This window comes from Gadus morhua, chromosome 19 (assembly GCF_902167405.1).
Source record: "Gadus morhua chromosome 19, gadMor3.0, whole genome shotgun sequence".
NCBI classification, from domain to species: domain Eukaryota; kingdom Metazoa; phylum Chordata; class Actinopteri; order Gadiformes; family Gadidae; genus Gadus; species Gadus morhua.
In genome coordinates, this window is record NC_044066.1 from 6,237,532 (window position 1) to 6,260,187 (window position 22,656).

The 22,656-nt window shown below is 45.2% G+C and overlaps 1 protein-coding gene across 2 annotated transcripts in view; it reads right to left on the reverse strand.

Moving 5' to 3' along the window:
- The window catches only part of lrrtm4l1 (leucine rich repeat transmembrane neuronal 4 like 1), a 61,131-nt gene extending 38,777 nt beyond the window's left edge, over positions 1-22,354 (reverse strand). Inside the window, exons 1-2 of one of the 2 annotated variants that reach the window (XM_030341616.1) lie at positions 21,744-22,354; positions 105-1,804 (exon numbers count right to left, since the gene is read on the reverse strand). In XM_030341616.1, coding sequence (XP_030197476.1) covers positions 105-1,804; positions 21,744-21,747 — 1,704 coding nt within the window. In that variant the 5' untranslated portion in view covers positions 21,748-22,354. Of the gene's footprint in view, positions 1-98; positions 1,805-21,743 lie in introns of those variants that run through there. The other variant, XM_030341617.1, reaches the window with a different exon arrangement.
- Positions 22,355-22,656: the final 302 nt, after the last annotated feature.

Genomic DNA, 22,656 nt, shown 5'->3' on the forward strand with positions numbered 1-22,656 from the left:
GTAATGTAGTTTGTTTAGGTTTTGTTTCTGCGTGTGGTGTTCTAAGACAATGGCAGCGGTGGTGTCGGAGGTGGCGGTGGTGGTGTTACCGGTGGGGATCATACCTCGCACTCCCTGGAACCAGAGATTGTGCAAGTGCAGGATCCGGAGCCGTTGCCCATCACCTCCAACGCCTCGGGCGTGGCGGCCGGGTTGTAGCTCATGTAGTACTCCTGCAGCTGGGAGCTGAGGTTCTGCTCCGGCTCGGGGCTCTTCTTGCGGTGCTTGCGCGTCACCATGGAGCGCTGCTGGTGCAGCAGCTGGCGCGGCGCCTCCGGGTAGCGGCGCCACAGCACGTAGATGATGGTCATCACGAGTGACAGGGTGAAGAACATGGCCACGCTGCCCACCACCACCTTGTGCAGAGTCATGTGCGTCTCCGGGGGGTGCGGCGGCGGCGGCGGCGGGGGCGGAGGCGTGGCGAGCCGGATGGGGGGAGTGGGGCGTCCGCGGGGCAGGAGGCGTTCTCGAGGACCCTTGCTCACGTGACCGGGAAAGATGGGGTAGGGGACGGGGTAGGGGACGGGCTCCGGTCTAGATGGGGGTTGGGTTCCGGGCGCGGCGACCGTGGTGGTGTGCAGTGGCGTGGAGGCGCTGGTCAGGGCGAACATGGCGTCGGAGACGGTCTCCGACAGGAGCTCCAGCGTGGGGGACGGCGTCTCCGTTTGGTAGTAGTCGCTCTCCTCGCAGATGCCGTGGCTGCGCGTGGCCTCCATGATCTTCTCTCCCTGCAGGGTCTTCGGACTGCTGCATATCATCGTGGTGTCCTTGTTCCCCCTGAAGTTCCTAAGCCAGGCCACCAGGGGGCAGATGCCAGCCCCGCAGTCCCACATGTTCCCCGCCAAGCTGATGGCCGTCAGCGAGATCCACGCCGAGACTGCCTCCTGGGACACATTGGACAGCTTGTTGGATTCAAGGTTGAGGATCTGCAGGTTGGGCAGGCAGTGGAACACGGCCGGATCCAGGGTCTGGATCTCGTTACCGGAGAGGTCCAGCTTCTGCAGGGTGTACCAGGTCCACGGGAGGCCCTGGTTCACCACCCGGATGCGGTTCCACTGCAGGTAGAGCGATCGCAGGTTGGCCAGCCGAGGGAAGAGGAAGAAGTTGATCCGGGAGAACTGGTTGTGCTCCAGATGCAGTTCCATCAGCCTCTGCAGTCCCAGGAAGGTGGTCCGCGTCAGCGCCTTGATGCGGTTGTAGCTCAGATCCAGAAACTCCAGACTCCGGCACTCCAGGAAGGCCCGGATGGGGATGTTGGTGAGGCCGTTGGAGCGCAGGTGGAGGTTCTGCAGCTTCCGCATGCCGTGGAACTGCCCCGGCTGCAGCACCTCCAGCTTGTTGTAGGACAGGTCCAGGCTCCGCAGGTTGGGGATCCCGTGGAAGGTGGCGTTGTGCAGCGAGGTGATCCGGTTGGAGCTCAGGATGAGCTCTTTGAGACGCCGCACCCCCTGGAAGGCGCGGCTGTCAAGGGCGGAGATGTGGTTGTGGTCCAGGTAGATCCAGAGGAGCTGGTTGAGGTGGGCGAACTGGTAGGGCAGCAGGGTGTGCAGCTCGTTGTAGCGCAAGGAGAGGCCCTGGCAGCCCACGGTGATGTTCTCCGGCACGTCCAGGAAGCCGGCCGAGTCGCAGTGGACTATCTTCCCCTCGCAGCGACAGCTGTTGGGACAGGTGCGCTCCCCGAAGCACAGCAGCAGGGGGGCTTGCAGGAGGAGGAGGAGCAGGGGGAAGGGGAGGTGTGCCAACCGCTCATCAGGCAGCCAGGGACCTGTGGCAGGGGAGGAGGAGGGGGCCGGGGGGGGGAAAGATAAGCAGAGACAGAGGGAGATTAGAAATTAGGTTACGCTGGGAACCCTCGTTCTTTGGTTGCAAGATAAAACGGTCAATATGAAAGGCCCGCGAAATGCCACCACGTCCCCCTGTCCTGTGAAAATGTGTTCTCCATTTAATGGTTTTGTTATTTTCTCGAGATTACAGGGATAAACAGAAACCGGGGTCGGGTTTGTATGAGCTCATGGAGGTGAATAAATAACGATTAACCCAGCAACATATTCAGCGGTTTAATTTTCACCTTCTCTACCCTCTATCTATCTCACTTTCTGTTTCTTTCCTCCCTCTCTGCTCTACTCATATATATCCCTCCAGCTCTCAATGAGTCAAAGTCGATCAATGTCTCTATCTGTCTTGCTCTCTTTTATAAAGGGGCTTTGCCACTAACTACGATCATAAATATGCATCCTTATGTTCCCAACACCCTGCCTCCCTAGAACTAGAGCTGCAAATGTGCTAAACACGAGAGCTGACATCCTTCCCGGCAAGCCACCGAAAAACACATTGCTTCCAGTAATGCCACAAACAAACACAGCCTCCACTGCAGGGCTTTGGCAAATCCATGCTGCCTCTCCTCCAGATCCCACTTCCCCTCTCTCGCTAAACCACTCCAATGATTAAACTTTTATTGCTCTTTCCCTAGTTCCCCGTTTCCCCTCCACAGGCCTGACCTCGCTAACAGAATGAATACTGGCCTCAGGTCTCCAGAGAACCCAGATGGTCTCTCTTTACCGCACAGCCCTCCAACAAGTCTCCCTGCTCCTACGTCCCCGCTCCTGATACATATGCAGGATTTTAAAGATTCCTTGAATGCATCTTCCAAAAAAGGAAAAAGAGAAGAACCCCCCCCCCCCCCCCTCCATTACTTTCAGAGTGCTTGTTATTTAATCATTTTCATGATACCAAACCATATCTCTGATTCCTATAGCGACTCCCGGTTCTGTTATCATATCTGGCATTGCTCCAGTCTGGATGGTAAGCTTTGCTCGTGCTCAGTTTTAAGTCGCAGAGGATACGAGGGTCTCCGCTAAATATACTAAATGTAAAATGTCGGCATCAGCTCCCAGGATCCCCGGGTCAGCCCCTCGCTTGGAGCCCAGATGGTCACAGGCGCTGCTATAAGCTCTCAATCACGTCCCCTTCTGGTAACAGATCGACAAGGAACACACACACACACACCTAGACACACCCTCAGCCTCCAATCGCTCCCTCACCCCACTGCACACCAACCCTCAACCTGCTCAAGACACAAATTAGACAGTCCCTTCATTTTATTCGGCTAGTTGAGTGTTTTGACAGATAGACCAACATTACATTTGTAATGAGCAGATTGTATACCAACATGTAGTATGACAGATTGTAGCGCCAGTTTCAGATAATCGTGTATATTCCCAACAGTTAACATAATATTAATTCTGAATCTAATAGCCCAATAAACAGAATGGTGTTATAAGGATGTAAGACATATTAAGCCTTTGTTAACGCTAATCTGCTGATCATTTCTGTTGGTTCATATTGACAAACGTGTCGCCGGTTGCCAGATCAAAAGGATTATTTTTCGTCTTCATCTTATCCAGCTCCTCTCCTGTTTCTATCTATGAATACAAGACACCAACAAAGCTCTCTGCTGCGCCTCCTCCCTTTCCTCTCCTCAGATTTGACTTTGGGGAAAATGACAAGCGACATCGGAGGCATTCCGATGTCGCTTGGACATCGGAATGCCTATATTAATATTTATTATTCAAATAATAATAAATATTATTTGAATAATATGTATTATTATTCAAATAATAAATATCTGAACCGCAAGTAGCCGAGAGAATATTCAAAGGTCTATACATTTGGGACCGGCCAGAGGTTCGCATAGATATACCGAAGAGGCCAAGTAATGCTAATGATACAAAGGATAATAAAGGAGTCAGTGTGATAGTGAGCGGGTTTAATGAACGGAATGCTAATTAGCACCACATGGTGTTTCTGTCAGAAGGTGCAAATCTCACTTTTCTGGGGTTTTGAATTGCAAATGTGGCGCTGCAGTGTGAGACAATGTGAAGTATATTGTACGTATTTGGCCAGGATACATTGTTGTTAGGCGCTGTACAGGATTTGTTTTGTATGAGCTGTTAGTGGTGAAATTAATATCTGGTGTAATATCAAGTCGTATGGATTTGTGTTCTGGCTTTTAAATTAGATTCAAACTGATGCTGGCGTGTTCGGCTAACCGCTAGTATGCTAACCATTTAAGAAATACCCCTTTTAAGAATCGCTGGTTAAATTATGTCCTGTAATCCTATGCAAGATGTTATTTCCTCTCTCGTTCAACCCATTTCACTGTCATTCTGCGCTGAGCTGTCCTTGAAGGCACAAAAAGCCAATAAAACATTATTTATACACAAAAGTCATGCTGATGGCCCTGATTTGATGAAACGGATTATGTCTGCGGTGTTAAAACGGCATCCCTATCTAAGCCTATGATCAGCCCTGTAAGACATAGATAACGCTTTGTTCCTCAAATAAAAACTGTAAAAGATCAGATATCTTGGCTTCTTATCTTGCATTATGGTCTTGTGCAACTCTTATCTTTCCTGTGCATTTCAACCCTTGTCTTGTCTTTACTAGCAATATGTTTTTGTATCTATATTTATTTTGTATTTTGAATTTCCCTTAAATAGCCAGGTTGGTCTCATTTTAAGATGCATGAATATTAAATCTACATTGAATAATACCATCCTTTATTACCCAGACTTCAAAAAAAAATATTGGTTTAAATTAGCATACAAAGATGATTACACATTTCAGTAATCTAATAAGACGATATGATCATATAGTGATATAGTACTACATCCACCTGATTAAAAAAGCATTATTTCACCCAGCGGTTATTTGCTCCAATTCATTTATTTGCCGGAATTAATTCCCCTCACTCTTATCAAATAGTTTGGTTTTCAATCCTTTCTCTACGGTATATGTTGCACAGCTTGCTGCAGCCGTTCAGGTTCCAGCTAAGGGAGAGAATAGGAGTTCTATACTGAAATGGTTTGTGTTTTCTTTTTCTTAAGCGTCTCGCAAACCTATTTTCACAGCGCTACCAAAGCAACACACATTGTTTTTCGCACACAGAATGATGAGGAACAAAATCTCCAAAGAAACTCAGCTTGATTTAAATGCTGCAAATGAGCTGAAACAGCCACATAATAGAAATGTAATTGGTTAATGAAAGAAATGAAAAGTTGACAAACGTATATTCACGCCCCATCAGATTCAATTTTGTCAAATTTAGACTTCATTAACAACACGAACTGAGAAAAACAACAACTTTCTCAGTGTATTTTTATGAGTGAGTCCAGATGTTGATAATTGACTAATTGGGACAAGTATGTACAGATTAATTTTAATTGAGTTATTTAGCACTCTTTTTAGTCAAACTGCATTTAATGGCAACAAAATAATTGTCCTAGTACCTTTTTAAACTAGGTACAAAAGTACCTAGTTTAAATACAAGTGAACAGAGTGCAGAGGAATGACACCTGAACACAAGGTCATGTTGTAGTGGTGAACCACAACAAGCTTCTTTACATACATTTGAAAGTTTAGTGTGTCCACACTAGAGGTAGTTTTAATAATTATTTTGTCCCTTCCAAAATGTTGTCCTTTCAACATTTTTGTCCCTTCAAAATTCATTTGCATTTAGTTTATAGGAATATTAAGTAATAGTCATGAGGCATGTGGTTATTCTGGGTAAACATTATTTTCATAGAATTCACAGAAAACTAACTATATCGAGATAGGGCTGGGCGATATGGACAAAATCTTATATCACGATATGAGTAATTTTATATCACGATATGGATATATATCACGATATGGTATTTTTGAAGTAAATTAAAATAATAAATGGCTTAAAATAACCATACTTCACATTTGATCAGTTTTTTCTTTTATTTTGAACTTGAATTTCCATGCTTACAAAGGAGTAAGTAGCGAATAATCTGTCATTAACTGCAGTGTCATATAGTGCAAACATCTTGTAAACATTGAACTGTTTTTTCAATACAAATAACATTTTTTTTTAAAGGTGTGTTTCACACCTGCCTGGACACACACTTATTTTTTTCTCTCTCGGTATAAACGATATGGCCAAATCTCTCCCGGTAGACACTTTCATATCGTCCACGGTATGATATCGTCATATCGCCCAGCCCTATATCGAGATATACATCGTTATCGAGATATGAAACGACCCATATCGTGATCGATTTATTCGCACAGCCCTACTTCATTCGGCCATTAAATCCCAAAGCAATTCAGTTGCCATTAATGGGTAGGTAGGGGCATCTTGCCCAGGGATGTTACGGGCTACTGTGAGGTGCTACCATCCAAACCAAATCTAAAGTCAGGTGGGGGATGAGCCGTCCATTAAGCTCAAAGCTAAATGTCACTGTTCACGAAGGCTGAGAGTCGGAGGTTGTATATTTTCAATGTGTTCAATGCGTAACCTTTTCAAATGTAAATGGTAAAGTGTATTTGATCACTTGTCTCATTGTCACTTTGTACACAGCCACAGGCTACCCAAGTGGTTGACAAAGAATGCAATTTGCTAGAGATTACCTCTACTCGTGGCTTACACATCAGATCTACAAACAACACTTCCACACACACGCACACACGCATACACACACACACACACACACGCACGTAAACACACTCTTTGAGGATTAGTTTGATGTGGGGAATAGGAACAACAGCACAGCGGTTGAGAGTAGGAGGAACAGTGGTTGGATCGATGCGCCCCGACGCCCCGCTGTGAGTGTACCCGCTAACCGTGAGTCATAACAGCGAGTGCACACCCAACTAAGCACCTGTTCACTAGCACCGCAACGGAATGAATGGCTAGGACTGACTCGCTGCCCCACGAACGCAGTGTTTTGAAAAACACATTGAGGACCCTCCAGCCCTGAAATACCAACCAAATGTCAACGCAATTTTTGTCAATAGACAAACCAAGTAGTATTTCTTTCTTCCCCAAACCATTCTTGATTTAAAGAGACATTGAGTCCAGAGGAATGCTTGAGTGATCATTAAAGTGAAAAACGCGATGCAATCAACCTTTTGTACACTGGAACAGATCGGTTCACCTGCCCGTCTACCACAATGACTCCACTCCTTTCGGGCTTTGTTCTTCTAGTGAGGGCTGCCATATGCCCAATTTCTCCCTGGTACTGAAGTGTGTTCCACGGTGTCTTAGAATAGAGAAAATCCCCCGGATAAAGAGTTAATTGAAGCACTTTGCCCCCAGCTGTGTTATGTGCCAGGTGAAGATTCTTGACAGCATCAACTGTCAGCTAGAATATAAAACAGACCTCACAAAAAGGTACTCTGAATATCATTGGGACGCATGCTTTCCTTGTGACATTCAAGCAGTGTATTTTATTTTAGCTTTATATAAATACGTGAAAGGAGTTTTTGTTTTTGTTGATTTGTTCCCTCACTTTGTGTGTGTTCCAACAATAATTCGACTACCATGGTATCTTTCCACTATACAAGACTCTGTGGGCCTTAACCGATGACACGCTTGTCTTGAGTCGATGACACAACAACACACACCCTTATTGTAGCCTTTTAATTTAGTATAGCTTACCGTCACATTTTATTGATTTGTTTAAGAGACATTAAATGTGTTTTTGGTTGTTTCAGACAGAACACACACAATGATATCCATGATGATGAAGTCATCACCCTTTTTTGCTCTTCTCAATCTCAATAACTCATTGAGGGCTGATTCTTTTCATATCGGTTTAAACATTGGACAATGTTTCACAAGTATTTTCCCGAGTGCCCCACAATGTGCTTGATATAAGGGAGAAAACACAGTGATCTAATAGTGTGAAGTGGACCAATGTCCAGTCCTCAGACCAAAACGAATAATAATAAATCAGTACTATTTCAACAAGCTATTTTGTTTTACAACCGAATATAGTCAAACTAATACTTTTTTGGCACTTTTTTGGCACCCCCCAATACTATTTGGCTTATATACTTATAGGAACAAACAAATAATAAATAATTAAGCTGTCGAGAACTCTGACCATTCTGCGTGCATGGTGATGCGTCTCATATAAAAGAACATACAGTGTATTGTATTTTTTTCTTTATCCGCCTACACTTTGAGAGACAACTTCTCGTTTGAAAGAGCAATCTGGGCTGAGGTCTCCGCCGCCTACTTGGAGGCGTGGCGGGCTGACCTCGGCCCAGGCCTACGGCCCATACCGGGCGCGGCCCGGTGGGATAATCCGGTGGTGGCCAAACTCAACACGGCCTCAAGGGCTAATAGAAAAAAAGCCAAATCCAAATCATTAGTACAACTTAACGTAAAGCAGGGATGTCTTGTCCTAGGTTTAGATAAGATCCTACTATATCATCAATCACAGAAAGGAAACCGTGACTCCTTTAAAAGGCTCTGTATTTGTAGTTTTCTTAAAACAATAACCTGTGTTTGAAAATGTAGCCTTCCGAGCTACAAAAGATTTCTTGTTTGCGAAGGATCTGCAGCTAACCTTGGCATGACCAGACCTCCCCACTTTCATGGTCAAATTCTGGGGAAAACTCTTCTTTTCATTATGGCATTAAACTGGAACAGAGGGAAACCAATTTGAGCCATGATGCCCCCATTTTCTCTTTCCTCGTCCTGCTCTAGCTCTCTCTCTCTCTCTCTCTCTCTCTCTCTCTCTCTCTCTCTCTCTCTCTCTCTCTCTCTCTCTCTCTCTCTCTCTCTCTTTCTCTCTCACCATTCCCTACCTTACAAAATTACTCATTAAAAAAATAGAGTTGAATGGATGAATCATATAAATAACAGAGGTTACCAAAATTACACCTCTTGATCATTTATGATAATGTTATTCATTTCATATTTTATATTTCATATAAATATATTTCATTCCTCTCAATACATCGCTGTTGGTACAGTAAGGATGTTCATAGAAACAAGTGGCAAGAACTAATAATTGCTAGGATAACACATTCCCTGTGTACAACAAAGGCAGCTAGGATACGATGCTACACAGTTCTAATTACTGTTATAAGTGCCCAAACATACAACAGTATGTACAAAGTGTGTGCATTAAGTGCTAGGATGTACAACATACATAAGTGCGCACATTAGGTGCTAGGCGTCCAACGTACAATAATTGCGTACATTAAGGGTGTGGACGGACAGCATACTATAGAGTATAGACTCAAGAAAGTCTTGAGTCTTGGCTAAAGCTATCAACAAACCATACCAAGTCTTATCCTCCGCACGTTAACATGATGTACCCTGCAACAACCATTGATGCCACACACATATAACCTACATCTAGGAAAGGAAACAGCACATTCTGAGCTACTGTACAGCATTTACGGTAGCTAACTGCTAAGACGACCTCGGCTTGAGTGTGAACTTGACACATATGGCAGAGAAAAGTTGGTGTGTCAGAGGGCAAGGATGATGAGCCCTAGTGGATTGCTCGTCCATAACTCTGTGCACAAAGGCTAGAGAACAGCAGAAAATTTCTGGTGCTGGAAGTCACATTTGTATGTGAACCATTAAACGTTCCACTTTCAAGTGGGGAATAAAGCATTCAGGGAAAAAACTATTTTGGGCGATAAATAAAAAAAGCTTTTTGTGAAAAGAGTAATACAATCGGCTATAAGAGCCATGAATTGGATAAACGTCGAGAAAATTGTGAAGTGGAAGGGAAAAGTGAGTATTGACGGGAGAAGGTGCAGCAGAAAGGTTATAAATAAGGCTGTTAGCTCCTAAGAACCAGACGTGGGAACCCTGCCTCCTCCCTCACCTCCATTAGTGCTCCACCATCTTCCTCCCTTGCCAAACATCAACCGCAATTTACAGAGTTATCCCCCCCCCCCCCATAAATGATAATCCCTTTGGAGGGATTAGATTGACTCTGGTAGGGCAGCGCGAGGGCCAATCAACTAGCCATAACAGAGCCACACAGCATCTGCCAGCCTGCTTCACACACCTCTGCTCCATTTTAAAGTCCTCCGCCGCTAAATATTTCAAGTAGAAGGGGGGGGGGGGGGGGGGGGGGGGGTGTTGGCCGGGGGGAGAGGGGTGGGGGGGGTAATGGGGGGGCAGAGATGGAGAAATACTTTGGCGCATTAAAAACTGAAAGAAATCCCTTGGCCCGTTGTAAGGGGCTATTGCTGTTCCCTCACTGCTGGAGCTCATCGACGCCTTCGCAGGACAACCACTTTAATTAGCGTGCCGCGGCGCCGTATGGATTTCCGCGCAGAGGGTGATAGAAACTCATTGGACAGGACTGTATCAGGGGGGCACCCATGGGGGTCTTTTTACAGCACAGAGAGAGGGAGGAGGGGGAGACTGAGAGAGGGATGGCGGTCTCTCGGATCCATCACAGGGTCATTACCGGTCATGGAGCGCGGCACGGCAGAGAGACACAGCTAATGCCCTGCGGCATGTCGGATCTTTACCAGGCCGCTTAATCTGGCACGGTAGCCTTGCAGTCGGTGAACATGACTTATTTGCTTATCGAGTGATTTATTTAGCCGTTTGGCATCTCTTTTCTTTTTTTCGGAGTGGTGGATTCAGATCCGTGTGATTAAGGTGCAGCTAGGGGGTTAGCACGGCTTGCTTACAGGGTCGTCGGTGGACCTTGGAGATCGATCCAGGCATCCTTAAGGCAGGGAGTCTAACACCCTCACCTGTACACCGTCCTGCCCCCAGCCTTAGCCTGCCTTTTGTCCGCAGTGTATTAGGTAAAGTCGATAAAGACACCTAGGTAGTCTCTGAGAGAATGATGTTCAGGCCAATGAGGTTCAAAGACAGGCCAATGCCGGGCGCATGTCTGAATTGAATTGCTCGGGTGTAGATATATTCTATAAATATCCACACAAATTGCTATTCTCACATGAGTTACACTCATAACATTCATACGCACGTGCACGCGCACTAGGGCTGGCTCCAATACATCATTTCAAGATTTGGATTAACGTTAAGGCTCAGAATGAATGTTTGAATATTCATAGAAAAAGAATGTCCCTTCACTCTCCATATATTTCTCAGGCCTGAATCAGAGCCGGTGGGCACCACTGCTGCAGAATCGTTTTTATCAATTTATCACTTTTCCTTCCTACAGTTTTATTTTAATTACGCAAAAAGGAAGAAACAAGGAATCATTTAGCTTGAAAAGCTATATTTTCAGTCAAAGAAATCCCTTTCTGTGATTAATAAAGTACTATCTTATCTTTAAAGCTAAGATAGAACATCACTGCCATGCGTTGAGTAGTATGTAGAGCCTAGCCTGAGTTACTAATGATTTGTGTTGGATTTAGATGCCTTATGGCTTATTTTTTCATGCCGTGCTGATTGGTTCCCCGACATGGAGCATTCCGTGACTGAAGGACATCTCTTGCATATATGTATAATAGTATTTTATCCCTGGGATTTCAGTGTAATGTAACCTAACCTTCTACGTGCCGCTCGCAAATATATCTTGCATTGATTATTATTATCTTATAAAAAAAGAAGGAAGAAATTGCATTTCAATCTTAGATTGAGCTTTGAATACCTGCAAATGAATACCCAAATATTAGGGCTCAGCACTAACCAACACACACACACACACACACACACACACACACACACACACACACACACACACACACACACACACACACACACACACACACACACACACACACACACACACACAGATCCTTCCAATGTATTCTCCAAAATGAGAAGTTGTCTCTCAAAGTGTAGGCGGATAAAGACAAAAATACAATACACTGTATGTTCTTTTGTATGAGACGCATCACCATGCACGCAGAACGGTCAGACTTCTCGACAGCTTAATTATTTATTATTTGTTTGTTCCTATAACTATAAGCCAAATTAAAAAGTATTAGTTTGACTATATTTGGTTGTAAAACAAAATAGCTTGTTGAAATAGTACTGATTTATTATTATTCGTTTTGGTCTGAAGACTAGACATTGGTCCACTTTACACTATGATATCACTGTGTTTTATCACGTTGTTACCATATTTTATATTCTATTTTGGGTTTTATTTTGGCCAATGAAAAAAGCTGAATATATTCTCAATGATCCGTATGACAAGAGCCTCATTAAGAAATCTGCTCTAACTATTTTCCCTTTCCAAATGTCCCAAGGTTCTTTGGGCTTGTTCTGGAGTCCTCCAGAAATGTGACTCAGGACAGTGGCAGCTCATTCAGTCCATCTCTCCCCCCCCCAACTCTCTCTTCCACCCTCCCCTCTCTCTCCCCCCAACTCTCTCTCCCAGCCCCCATCTCTCTCTCTCTACCCACCAGCTCACTCTCCCGCCCTCCACTCTCTCGCCCCAACTCTCTCCCCAACCCTCCCCTCCCTCTCTCTCCCACCCTCCCCTTTCTCTCTCTTTCCCCCTCTATCTCTCTCTCTCTCCCCCTCTCGTTCTCTCTCTCCCTTCCTCTCTTTCTTTCTTCCTTCCCTTCTCCCTGTCCCTCTTTCCCCTCTCTCTTTCTCTCTCCTTTTCTCCCCCTCTTTTTCTCTCTCTCTCTCCTTTCCCCTCACTTTCTCCCTCTTTCTCTCTCCCCCTCTCTCTCTCTCTGTCTCTCTCTCCATCCCCCCTTCTCCCCCTATCCCCCCTTCCTCTCGACACAGTGGACTCGGCTGTCGCCCGTGCTTGGCCGTCCGACAAGTTTGTATTTCATTTGAATTCACGGCGCACTGACGCAAAGACTATTACCCAGAGTGCCGAGCTGTGGTGGCCAAGCAGGGCTAGCACCCCCGAAGCAGTGAAGCACTTCAAAGAAATCAAGTGACTCCCCAAAGTCAACACAAATATAGCCCGGTGTTTTCAGGAGAACCGCGCAGACTTTGTACCACAGGTGAAGTTACGCAACGGCAAAAGCGCGCGTTGCTTCCAGAGGCTTCTCTCTTTCTCTCTCTGCAGTTGGAGATTGTCATGGAAAAAAACACAGATAAGCTAAGGGAATGTGCTACGTGTCCATATTAGGCTTTTCCAATATAGTTTATTGAAGCTGGAGGAGGTTTATGAATATAGATATGGAGCCTTCTCTTCATATCAGGGGTGCGGGGAGATGTCATGGGAATGAGCACTGTATCCGTGACATATATGCGACGGGAATACGCATCGTTCTGTATGTATTATTATATCCCTTATTGTTTTCCTGCTGCTTAAAGCGGCTGTTGGTAAGATGAGTTTTTGAGTGAGAGAGCGGAGGGGAGAGTGGGTTTGAAACAAAACAGCCCAAATCTTTACATTATTTTGTATACTAACCTTGGTAACCTTAATATTAAGAGAAGCTTTATTTAGCAAGAGGAAGACTTACAGGCAGGGGGGGGGGAAAGCAATATATCAAATTGCTGATATATAATATATAAGATTCTTTTTCATATATATATCCTTTATATAACCAGGGAGGTCCCTTTGAGATACAATATCTCCTCTTCCAGGGAGTCCTGGTCAAGATGAGTGGTATGATATTTCAGCACTGAGAAAACATAACACAAAAAGCTAACACACAACAATGAACTAAAACACAGAACAAATAAGACATCAGAGAGTTCAAAGAATTGTGCAGACAGTGACATTTTTCAGTTTGAGATGTTTTTAGATCATTTTTTAAATATCAAGACATAGAAACCTATTCTCGGAACACTGATATGAAGAAAAGCATAGCGCACACATACACCTCCCAGCCCTCCATATATAAAACGTACAATGTGCGCACTGGGAGACAGTACAGCAACGATCCAACCCTTTTTGATACCGGGGATGGTTGATATGGGGAACACTCACACGTGCACCGGTACAGGCACTCTGATCCAAACTGTACACAGCCTGGAGCGTGACTTGCGGGGGAAAAAAGGGGACACCACACAATAGAAACGAGGGCGGGGAAATAACAAATTGATCTTGGGAAAACCACAGCGTAACAATCATTACACTGCATTAAACAGGGAACGCCTCCTGCGTGCTCGACATGACACATCAGCCCGGGAGCTGGCTGGGGCGGAGAGCAGTGATGGAGCATGGGACGGCGTGTGATGGTCTGGAGGGAGGGGGGCCACATGGATGAACAGTGGCAGCACTCTCTTTGTTTCGCCTTACGCCTCCCCCAAACGTAGCACTTAACCTTTGGCTACTACCGCCTCCCGCCTCCCGCCACTCTACCCCCACCACTGCTCCACCTCCCACTGCTCCACCACCACCACCTCCCACCACTCCACCACCACCACCTCCCACCACCACCACCTCCCACCACTCCACCACTCCACCACCTCCCACCACCTCCACCACCTCCCACCACTCCACCACCTCCCACCACCTCCACCACCTCCCACCACTCCACCACCACCACTCCACCACCACCACCACTCCACCACCACCACCACCACCACCACCACCACTCCACCACCACCACCACCACTCCACCACCACCACCTCCTCCCACCTCCCACCACTCCACCACTCCACCACCACCACCTCCCACCACCTCCACCTCCCACCACTCCACCACCACCACCTCCCACCACTACACCTCCACCACCACCACCTCCCACCACTACACCTCCACCACCACCACCTCCCACCACCACCACCTCCCACCACTACACCTCCACCACCACCACCTCCCACCACCACCACCTCCCACCACTACACCTCCACCACCACCACCTCCCACCACCACCACCTCCCACCACTACACCTCCACCACCACCTCCCACCACTCCACCACCACCACCTCCCACCACTCCACCACCACCACTCCACCTCCACCACCACCACCTCCCACCACTACACCTCCACCACCACCTCCCACCACTACACCTCCACCACCACTACTCCACCACCACCTCCCCCCTCTAAACCACCACCACCTCCCACCACTACACCTCCACCACCACTACTCCACCACCACCTCCCCCCTCTAAACCACCAGCCACTGCTCCAAAACGACCATCAGCTCCCACCCCTCCTCCACCACCACCTCTCCCCGCTCCACCATCCCCACCCCTTGCCCGCCCAAAGACAGTCGCTCACGGTAACAGCAGCCTGGCGCTTTATAGCGTGGCGGTGTGGAATTAGAGCTGATGCAAGCAAAAAAACATAAAACCTCCCGGCTGCTACACTGTGTGTGTGTGTGTGTGTGTGTGTGTGTGGGGGGGTGGGGGGGGGGGGGGGGGGGGGGGGGTCTGTGTGTGCATGCATGATGTATTACATCATTGAGTGTGTGTTCGCACAGATTTAAGGCGCATGAGATTAAAAAATATTCTCAGGACAGATATGACATACTATCGGGTTGAGGTTTCCCATCATGCAACGCTGAGTTATTGCACTCGCTGGCGTAGCGATATTGAAATGAGGTACTTTTATTTCCTTTTTTATGCACTTATAACCTGATGATTTAACTCTCATTAATTAAACAGTCCAATAGGGCAGTCATTTTCGACTCATGGCCAACGCATGGAGCAGCGGAAGAAAAGCATCCTAGTGAGTTACGATAAAAGCTTATTTTACAACATCTGTTGCACTTGATGTGCAGCTGGGGTGAATACGGCTGAGCTGGGGCGTGTGTGTGGGGAGGGGCGGTACATCTCAACACTTTAAGCCGCGGCACCTGTAATTGTCAGTGAGATACTGCCAGGATTAGACAGCATGTAGTAAATGCCAAAATTAAATCATTACACATTTTGTGACCTCAATTAATCCGTTTTCTGATTGTGAACAATAAAGGAATGAAGGTCTGGTCAAGGTAGAGGAGAGGTAGAGGATTGGATGAGGAAAGCCCCTCAATGTATGGAGGCTAGGCTGGAGAAGTGCACTTGGAGGGGCATTAAGGCACCACTTAAAGGTGTGTTTGTGTTTATATCCCGATCAACATACAGAGCAAAGGGTGAATCAACGGAATGAATGGAAAAAGGAATGAATGGATGGCTGGCAAGCTGTGAAAATTCACTTGGAGATATACAAACTGGATTACCCTTTCGATGTTAGCAACCGCCTATTTCTGCGCAAAAGTTACAATATTAAACCTTGAGTGAACCCGCAAATTAGCCGAATTTGCTTCGTCCGAACCATTGGCTTGGGCGGCGACTTTGTATGTATTCTATAATCAGAGGAGACGGAGAGATTGATGACTAGTTGAGTATTCCTCTCCACTCACATTAAGAGTTCCATTAAGGCCTGATACCATGCTAATGCTGCTAATCTAATTCTGGCATTCATGATCTCAGTGATTACAGAGTTCCGTACGAACCGTTTCCTCTGTAAAGCAGCAACGTGTATTCAATGTTGGGCCTGACATAGGCATTGTGCTATACTGATGGCACGTATTTTGTTTCAATTTACTTACTTTGTGTACATTTCCTTACTTTGTTCTACTTTACTTACTTCGTTAAAGTTAACGTACTTTATTTTACTTGAATTGCGTCTAGTCAGATAAACGGTGATTAACTATGATTTGATTCATGCATTACTATGTATTTCTACAACGTATGTGCTGATTACGTTTTAATACAGGTTAAATTCTTAAGTATTTATGTTATTTAGAACTTTATAAGGGTTCCTACGTGAGTAATGTGTTTAATATAAATAATGTGTTTAGCATAAGTATGTAACTAATGTGTTAAGTATAAGTGTGTAACTAATGTGTTTGGTTTTAGCGTCTAACTAATGAGTTTAGTATTAGCATGTAACTAATGTGTTTAGTATTAGCATGTAACTAATGTGGTTAGTATTAGCATGTAACTAATGTGGGGTTGGACATAATATCAATACGGCGGTATATCATCGGCCTTCTTCGTGCAATATGAAAATTGATACACTGTGCATCTATAATAAAAAAACAAATCTATATTATCCATAGTCAGACATTAATCGTGATGCATTGTTATAGGATTGTCCCACATTATATCGATTATTGGAGAATCGCTTGTGAGATTATTGGTTTTGTGGGCCATGGATCACGTACCGTATGGTGAGGTACCCTGTCATTCCCACCCCTGATTAGCATGGAACTTATGTGGTTAATATTAGCATATAACTAATGTTTTTAATATTAATGTGTAACGTAATATGTAACTAGTGTGTTAAGTATTGGTTTAACTAATGTGTTCAATGTTGGTGTGTTACTAATGGGTTAAGTATTAGCATATAACTAATGCGTTTAATAATGGTGTGTAACTAATGTTTTAAGTATTAGCATATAACTAATGTGTTTAATATTAATGTGTAACTAATATGTTAAGTATTAGCATATAACTAATGTGTTAATTATTAGTGTGTAACTAGTGTGTAACGTAATATGTAACTAATGTGTTAAGCATTAGCATATAACTAATGTCTTTATTATAAGTGTATAACTAATATGTTTAGGCATATAACTAATGTGTTTCGTATAAGTATAAAACGTATGTGTTCAGTATAAGTATGTAACTAATGTTGAGTGTTGAGTATTAATATGTAAATAACCTCTCTGTGGCAAAATAACAGAGTAAACAGTCAGGAAGGAAGCTAAAATATGCTAAGCACACACATGCTTGAAGTGAATATTCGTTGATCGTATCGCAATGTAGAAGCTTGCACAAAATAGAGTGCGCTGCGCAAACACCCTTCACACACACACAGACACACACACACACACGCACACACCTCCTTATCATCTGAATAGCAATAACTCACTCTGCACGGTGACCATGACAGTAATAGAGTTATGTCCGTGAATGATGGTATGAATTTATTATTATTTATTACCTGCTTTATCCGATTATGATTTCCCTGTAAAAATATAAAGAAAATGTCTGTATAGTGAGGAAAAGCCTCATATTGTAGTTTTTTATCGTTAAATCATTCTAAAATGTGTATTGTTTTTAAAGTTGTAGTATACATTCTAAAAATGAGTTTAGTACTAAGAATTTTTTTCTATACATCTTAAGTTCCCTATACCCTGCAGGTTTAACTTTGAAGTGAAGCCATAGAGAAAATCAACTCATTTATTATTTCCCCTTTTCTACTATTTCCCCGTCTGCTATTCAAGCCAACGTGTTTTAAAATTCTAACTTTGAGATATTTTTTCTCATTTTCTATGTCTATCACTGTCTGCCACATTGACAATAAACTCTTTGTCTCCCTCTGTCTTTCTTTCCGCTCGCACCCCCTGTCTCTCTCTCTCTCTCTCTCTCTCTCTCTCTCTCTCTCTCTCTCTCTCTCTCTCTCTCTCTCTCTCTCTCTCTCTCTCTCTCTCTCTCTCTCTCTCTCTCTCTCTCTTATCAATTCAAAAGAGCTTTATTAGCATGGAAAATAAAGTCGCCTTTGCTTATTCCGAATCTACTCGTGAATATTCATTAAAAGTAAAACCGGTCGCAATATTACATACTGTCTCCATGACACAGTAAAAACAACAAACAAACAAATCACCCATCTGCCTGACAGCACAGACTGCCTCATCTAATCTCTATACAACCTGTGCATCCTAAACGTTGTCTACTTGGCCCTGCTTTAATCGAACCCTGCCGGATTGCGTCTAACAGGTGTTGGAATGCACACACACACACCCGCCCCCAAATGAGTCATCATCAGCCCGTTACGATGGGTGTAAGGAGGTCATGTTCCCCACGCGATGTTCAACATGGCTCTCTGTCAATCAAAGGGCAGCCCTCGGTGGCAGTTCCGCACGCTGCGGAGTAGGCTCGCGATGCTGGTGGTTGAAGAGAGCCAAGCACACACGGGGAGCGTTCCATTAACGGCGTGAATTACCACTCACCGTATTGTATATGTTTGCCTGAGCCGAGGTTTTATTCATGCAGGGGGAATGAGTAGAGTACTAGCACCCACTAGTGCTGTGAGATCCCATCATCTCCATGGTGGAGTGGGACGTGTGTACTGATTCTTTACTGGTTTATTGCCCTTCTGGTTTGAATGTTAGGCTGTAGACTACAGCATCTCAGTAGTACTTCACGAATGGTAGCAGCACATAGAGTTAGTCGTACTAGATGAGTATTGGTTGGGAAGAAATAGTTTTAGGAGATGAAGTGGTACCTCATAAACAGTAAGAGTACTCTCCGCATTGCTAAAGGCAGTTTCCTAGTGCTGTAGTATTAGACGAGAGTGGTAGTACTATTATTTCAGAACTAGAACTGCATAACTAGAGCGTTAATAGAACAGCACTATTAATATTTGATACTACTCATTTTACCGTACTTGTAAAATGAAGAAACACCCCTGCTGGTATACTTCTAGGTCAGCAGTACTAGTACTCGTACTAGTACTAGTCAAATCTGCGAAAATGAATGGTAATAAACACCAAAATGTACGAAGGAGAAATTACCTAACAGTGGTTGCATGAAGCTTTCTCACTTCAGGTCAGACCAGGATCAGCAACTCAAGAAGGCTGGCTGAATGCATTTTTTAGCTCTAGAAAATGTTTTGTGCCACTGATAGGGGTTCTTTGTTGAAAGAAATATCTCCAAGGTAGGACATTAGTGAAGAAAAGTCTGAGAACCACTGCGCTCAATGACTAATAGCATAATAGCATACTTGAGCAGTAGTCCAACACAGGTCACACGCACAGACACATATGCACTTTACACATTCAAATATTTAAGCATGTTCACTGTTTACAGATAAATGTGTTTAGAGGAGGGAAGGGAGCAAGAGTGGATACACAACGCAGTCATCCTGAATCCCCCCCTCCTCACTGTTTAGGACCACAAGGCCATCTGATGAGCAGACATAATGAAATCACGGTCCTATGCTATTAGTCATTGAGCGCAGTGGTTCTCCGATTTTTTTTCACCAATGTCCTGCCATGGAGATATTTCTTTCAGCAAAGTACCCCTTTCAGTGGTGTGAAAATATTTCTAAAGGTAAAAAATGCATTCAGCCATACTTGTTGCTGAACCTGGCCTGACCTGAAGTGAGAAAGCTTTGTCCTAGAAAAAAAAAGACACTTCAGGCTTCATGCAACCACGGTTTCATTTTTCATTCTTTTCCTTCTTTCCCCTCCCTCCTGCAATCCTTCAATGTACCCCTAATTGAGAAACACTGATGTAGCAGAAGCTTTTATCCACAGTCCCTTATGGTGTTTACACAATGCCCCAACAAACACCAACAATGGCAGCAGACTGCCAATCCCCTTGGCGGTTGATGGCAGTTTCTTGTTTCTGATGTTGAACCAGTGTACTTATGGTCGGTGTTGGTATAGTGGCCGTGTTCAGGCCCCTTAAGAGTGGGTAGGAGCGAGCATCTTGCTCCAGGACGCCCATAGGTAGGGTAGGGCCCAGGGCAACATTGGGGGATCAAACCCCAAACTAACTGGGATTCAAAACACCCTCGCCCCTAGACTATCCCGCCGCTAACTCTTTTGGTGTTTTGAGGTAAAACGCTTTTGGTGTTTTGAGGTAAAACGGCTGACTGCAACAAATTGAAAGAATGTGTTCACCCCCCCACCCCCCACCCCCACCCCGACCTTCTTGAGGTCTAGGCTGCTGCGTACTCCTGTGCCCTCACGCTCTTCTCCTTTTCACTCAGAATTTTTTGTTCATCGTGTTTCAGACTCAACGTTGGAGCAACGTTCAAGATGGCTCCGGGTGAAGGCAGACCCCAGCGCTGCGCTCGGGGGATATTGTATTCAACACCCGGCTTGTGTTAACCCCCCCTTTGGCCGTCCACCATCCCTTTTGCAGCTAAACAATCAAGCCATTTATTTTAGATTGACAACTTTCTACATTCTCCCGTGTCCATTATGCAGTAGGATTGTTTTAGATGAAAGGGCGGGTGCATAAATCACGGCATGAATCAGATAGTTTCCGGGTGAGTTTGAGAGAATTGGTGGGGGGCTTAATAAGCCGGTGAAGGCTATGGGTGAGCGATGGATGGCTTTATTAAACGAAGGCGATGGCAGGTGGTGCGACGGCCCTTTTGTTCTGCGACTAAGTGCTTCACCTAATTCCTCAACCTGATGTGCTGTCAACTTGATCTTATGTTCCATAACAGCAAATTATACCCACTCAATTAATGATGACAAATTTGTTTTCCCCTCTGCAGTCTGTAATGTATACAACCCTTTCAAAGAGCTAAACATAGGCTACTTCTAATAAATGGGTAATGGATTTTGGGATTGAGGTCCCTTCAGACATTGTTGTTGCATTCTGTGTCACAGGTTGGTACATCAAATGTGTGTGTATGTGTGTTGTTGCTTGTTGGTGAAATGGAGTGGGTGAGAGGTATGCAGGCTATGCTGTGTGCATGTTGGGCTTATGGACACCGAGTGTAGGCGTCGCAGAGATAGAGTTTCAACTTTGATGCTTTTTTATGATTTTGGATGGAGAGGGATTTTTGCGCCATGATGTCCAAGTAGTTTTTTACGATGAATCCATACATTTGATATTGAAAGAAGGAAAATGCACATTTGTATCTGTATCGCAGGAAATGGCTGTTATGTGATAGCCCACAGTGCGCTAAAGCGGTAGAAGAAATCTGCGATAGTTTGTCTGTCCTCCGATGCGCATAATGTTTTAATGAACATTTGCTTCAACCCAGAAACTAAAAAATCCCCATCAAGTATATAAACGCCAATCATTACGACACAATAGTTGGCCCGGAGGGACAATAATAATGAATCCAATAAACGTGCACGTCTATGATCCAGTTATCCAAAATCTGCTGCATGTGTGATCATATGGGAGCGAAAAAAATAATCTCCATGCAGCCAACGGACCATCATCATCACGTCGCCCACTGTGGCTCACCGACCATCGTTGCTCCCACTTTGTCGAAACATAGCAATCAATCAGGCATGTTTTTTTAACCAGACTTTGCATGTCCACTCACCCATGTCGATGCATCTGGTTCACAACCCCCTGACGTCCGGTGCACAGCTCAAGACTTGGTCCCCCGGTTGTTTCCTCCCAAGAAGTCTCGCCGTTCACCGCTGACGGTGGCGACGCAACGCAGCAGGCGTCTTTTGCAGACAGACGCGCACACTGGAGCGGGTTCACCTGCTCTTCTCCCTCTTGGGGATCGGTGTGGACGCGACGCGGAGCCACGCCGCGCGGGTCCGCGGTCCTGGTGCTGCACAACACCGCACTTATCACGCATAGAGCTGCACAACTTTTTGGAAAAGGAGACGGACGCGTGTTAAAACGCGACCCGTCGTCGAGAGAGACGCAGCGTTTAACTTGAGACGCAGATGGGGAGTTATCCAGAAATTATGCGCTCTCCCTGGCAACCCAAGAAATCGGATGTATGCCCAAAGAAATGTCAAATAAAGCGGCAAACAGACATAAAGAAAAGTAGCTCGTGGACAGCCCTTTTTTTAATTTCTTCTTTACGGAATGAAGGCTGTGGAAAAAGGTGTGCAAACATCCAGTAGGAACAGAAGGCTGGGATCTGTGCAGAGAGGAGGGAGGTTTGCAGCCAGTCGAGGCTGGTGATGTGAAGACACTGTGTGTGTGTGTGTGTGTGTGTGTGTGTGTGTGTGTGTGTGTGTGTGTGTGTGTGTGTGTGTGTGTGTGTGTGTGTGTGTGTGTGTGTGTGTGTGTGTGAGAGAGCCCTAGTGTGTGTGAGCGTGTGTGTGTGCGCGGGCGCGCGTGTGTGTGTGTGTGTGCGGGGGGGTCTGTAAGCGGGAGACGTGCACACTGCTACGCTATGGGGGCGCGCGTGTGTGTGGGAGAGAGACAGAGGGGATGTTGGCGTAGATGGGGAACGACAGGCAGTGGTGTATATTGGCAGGATCATGAATGTA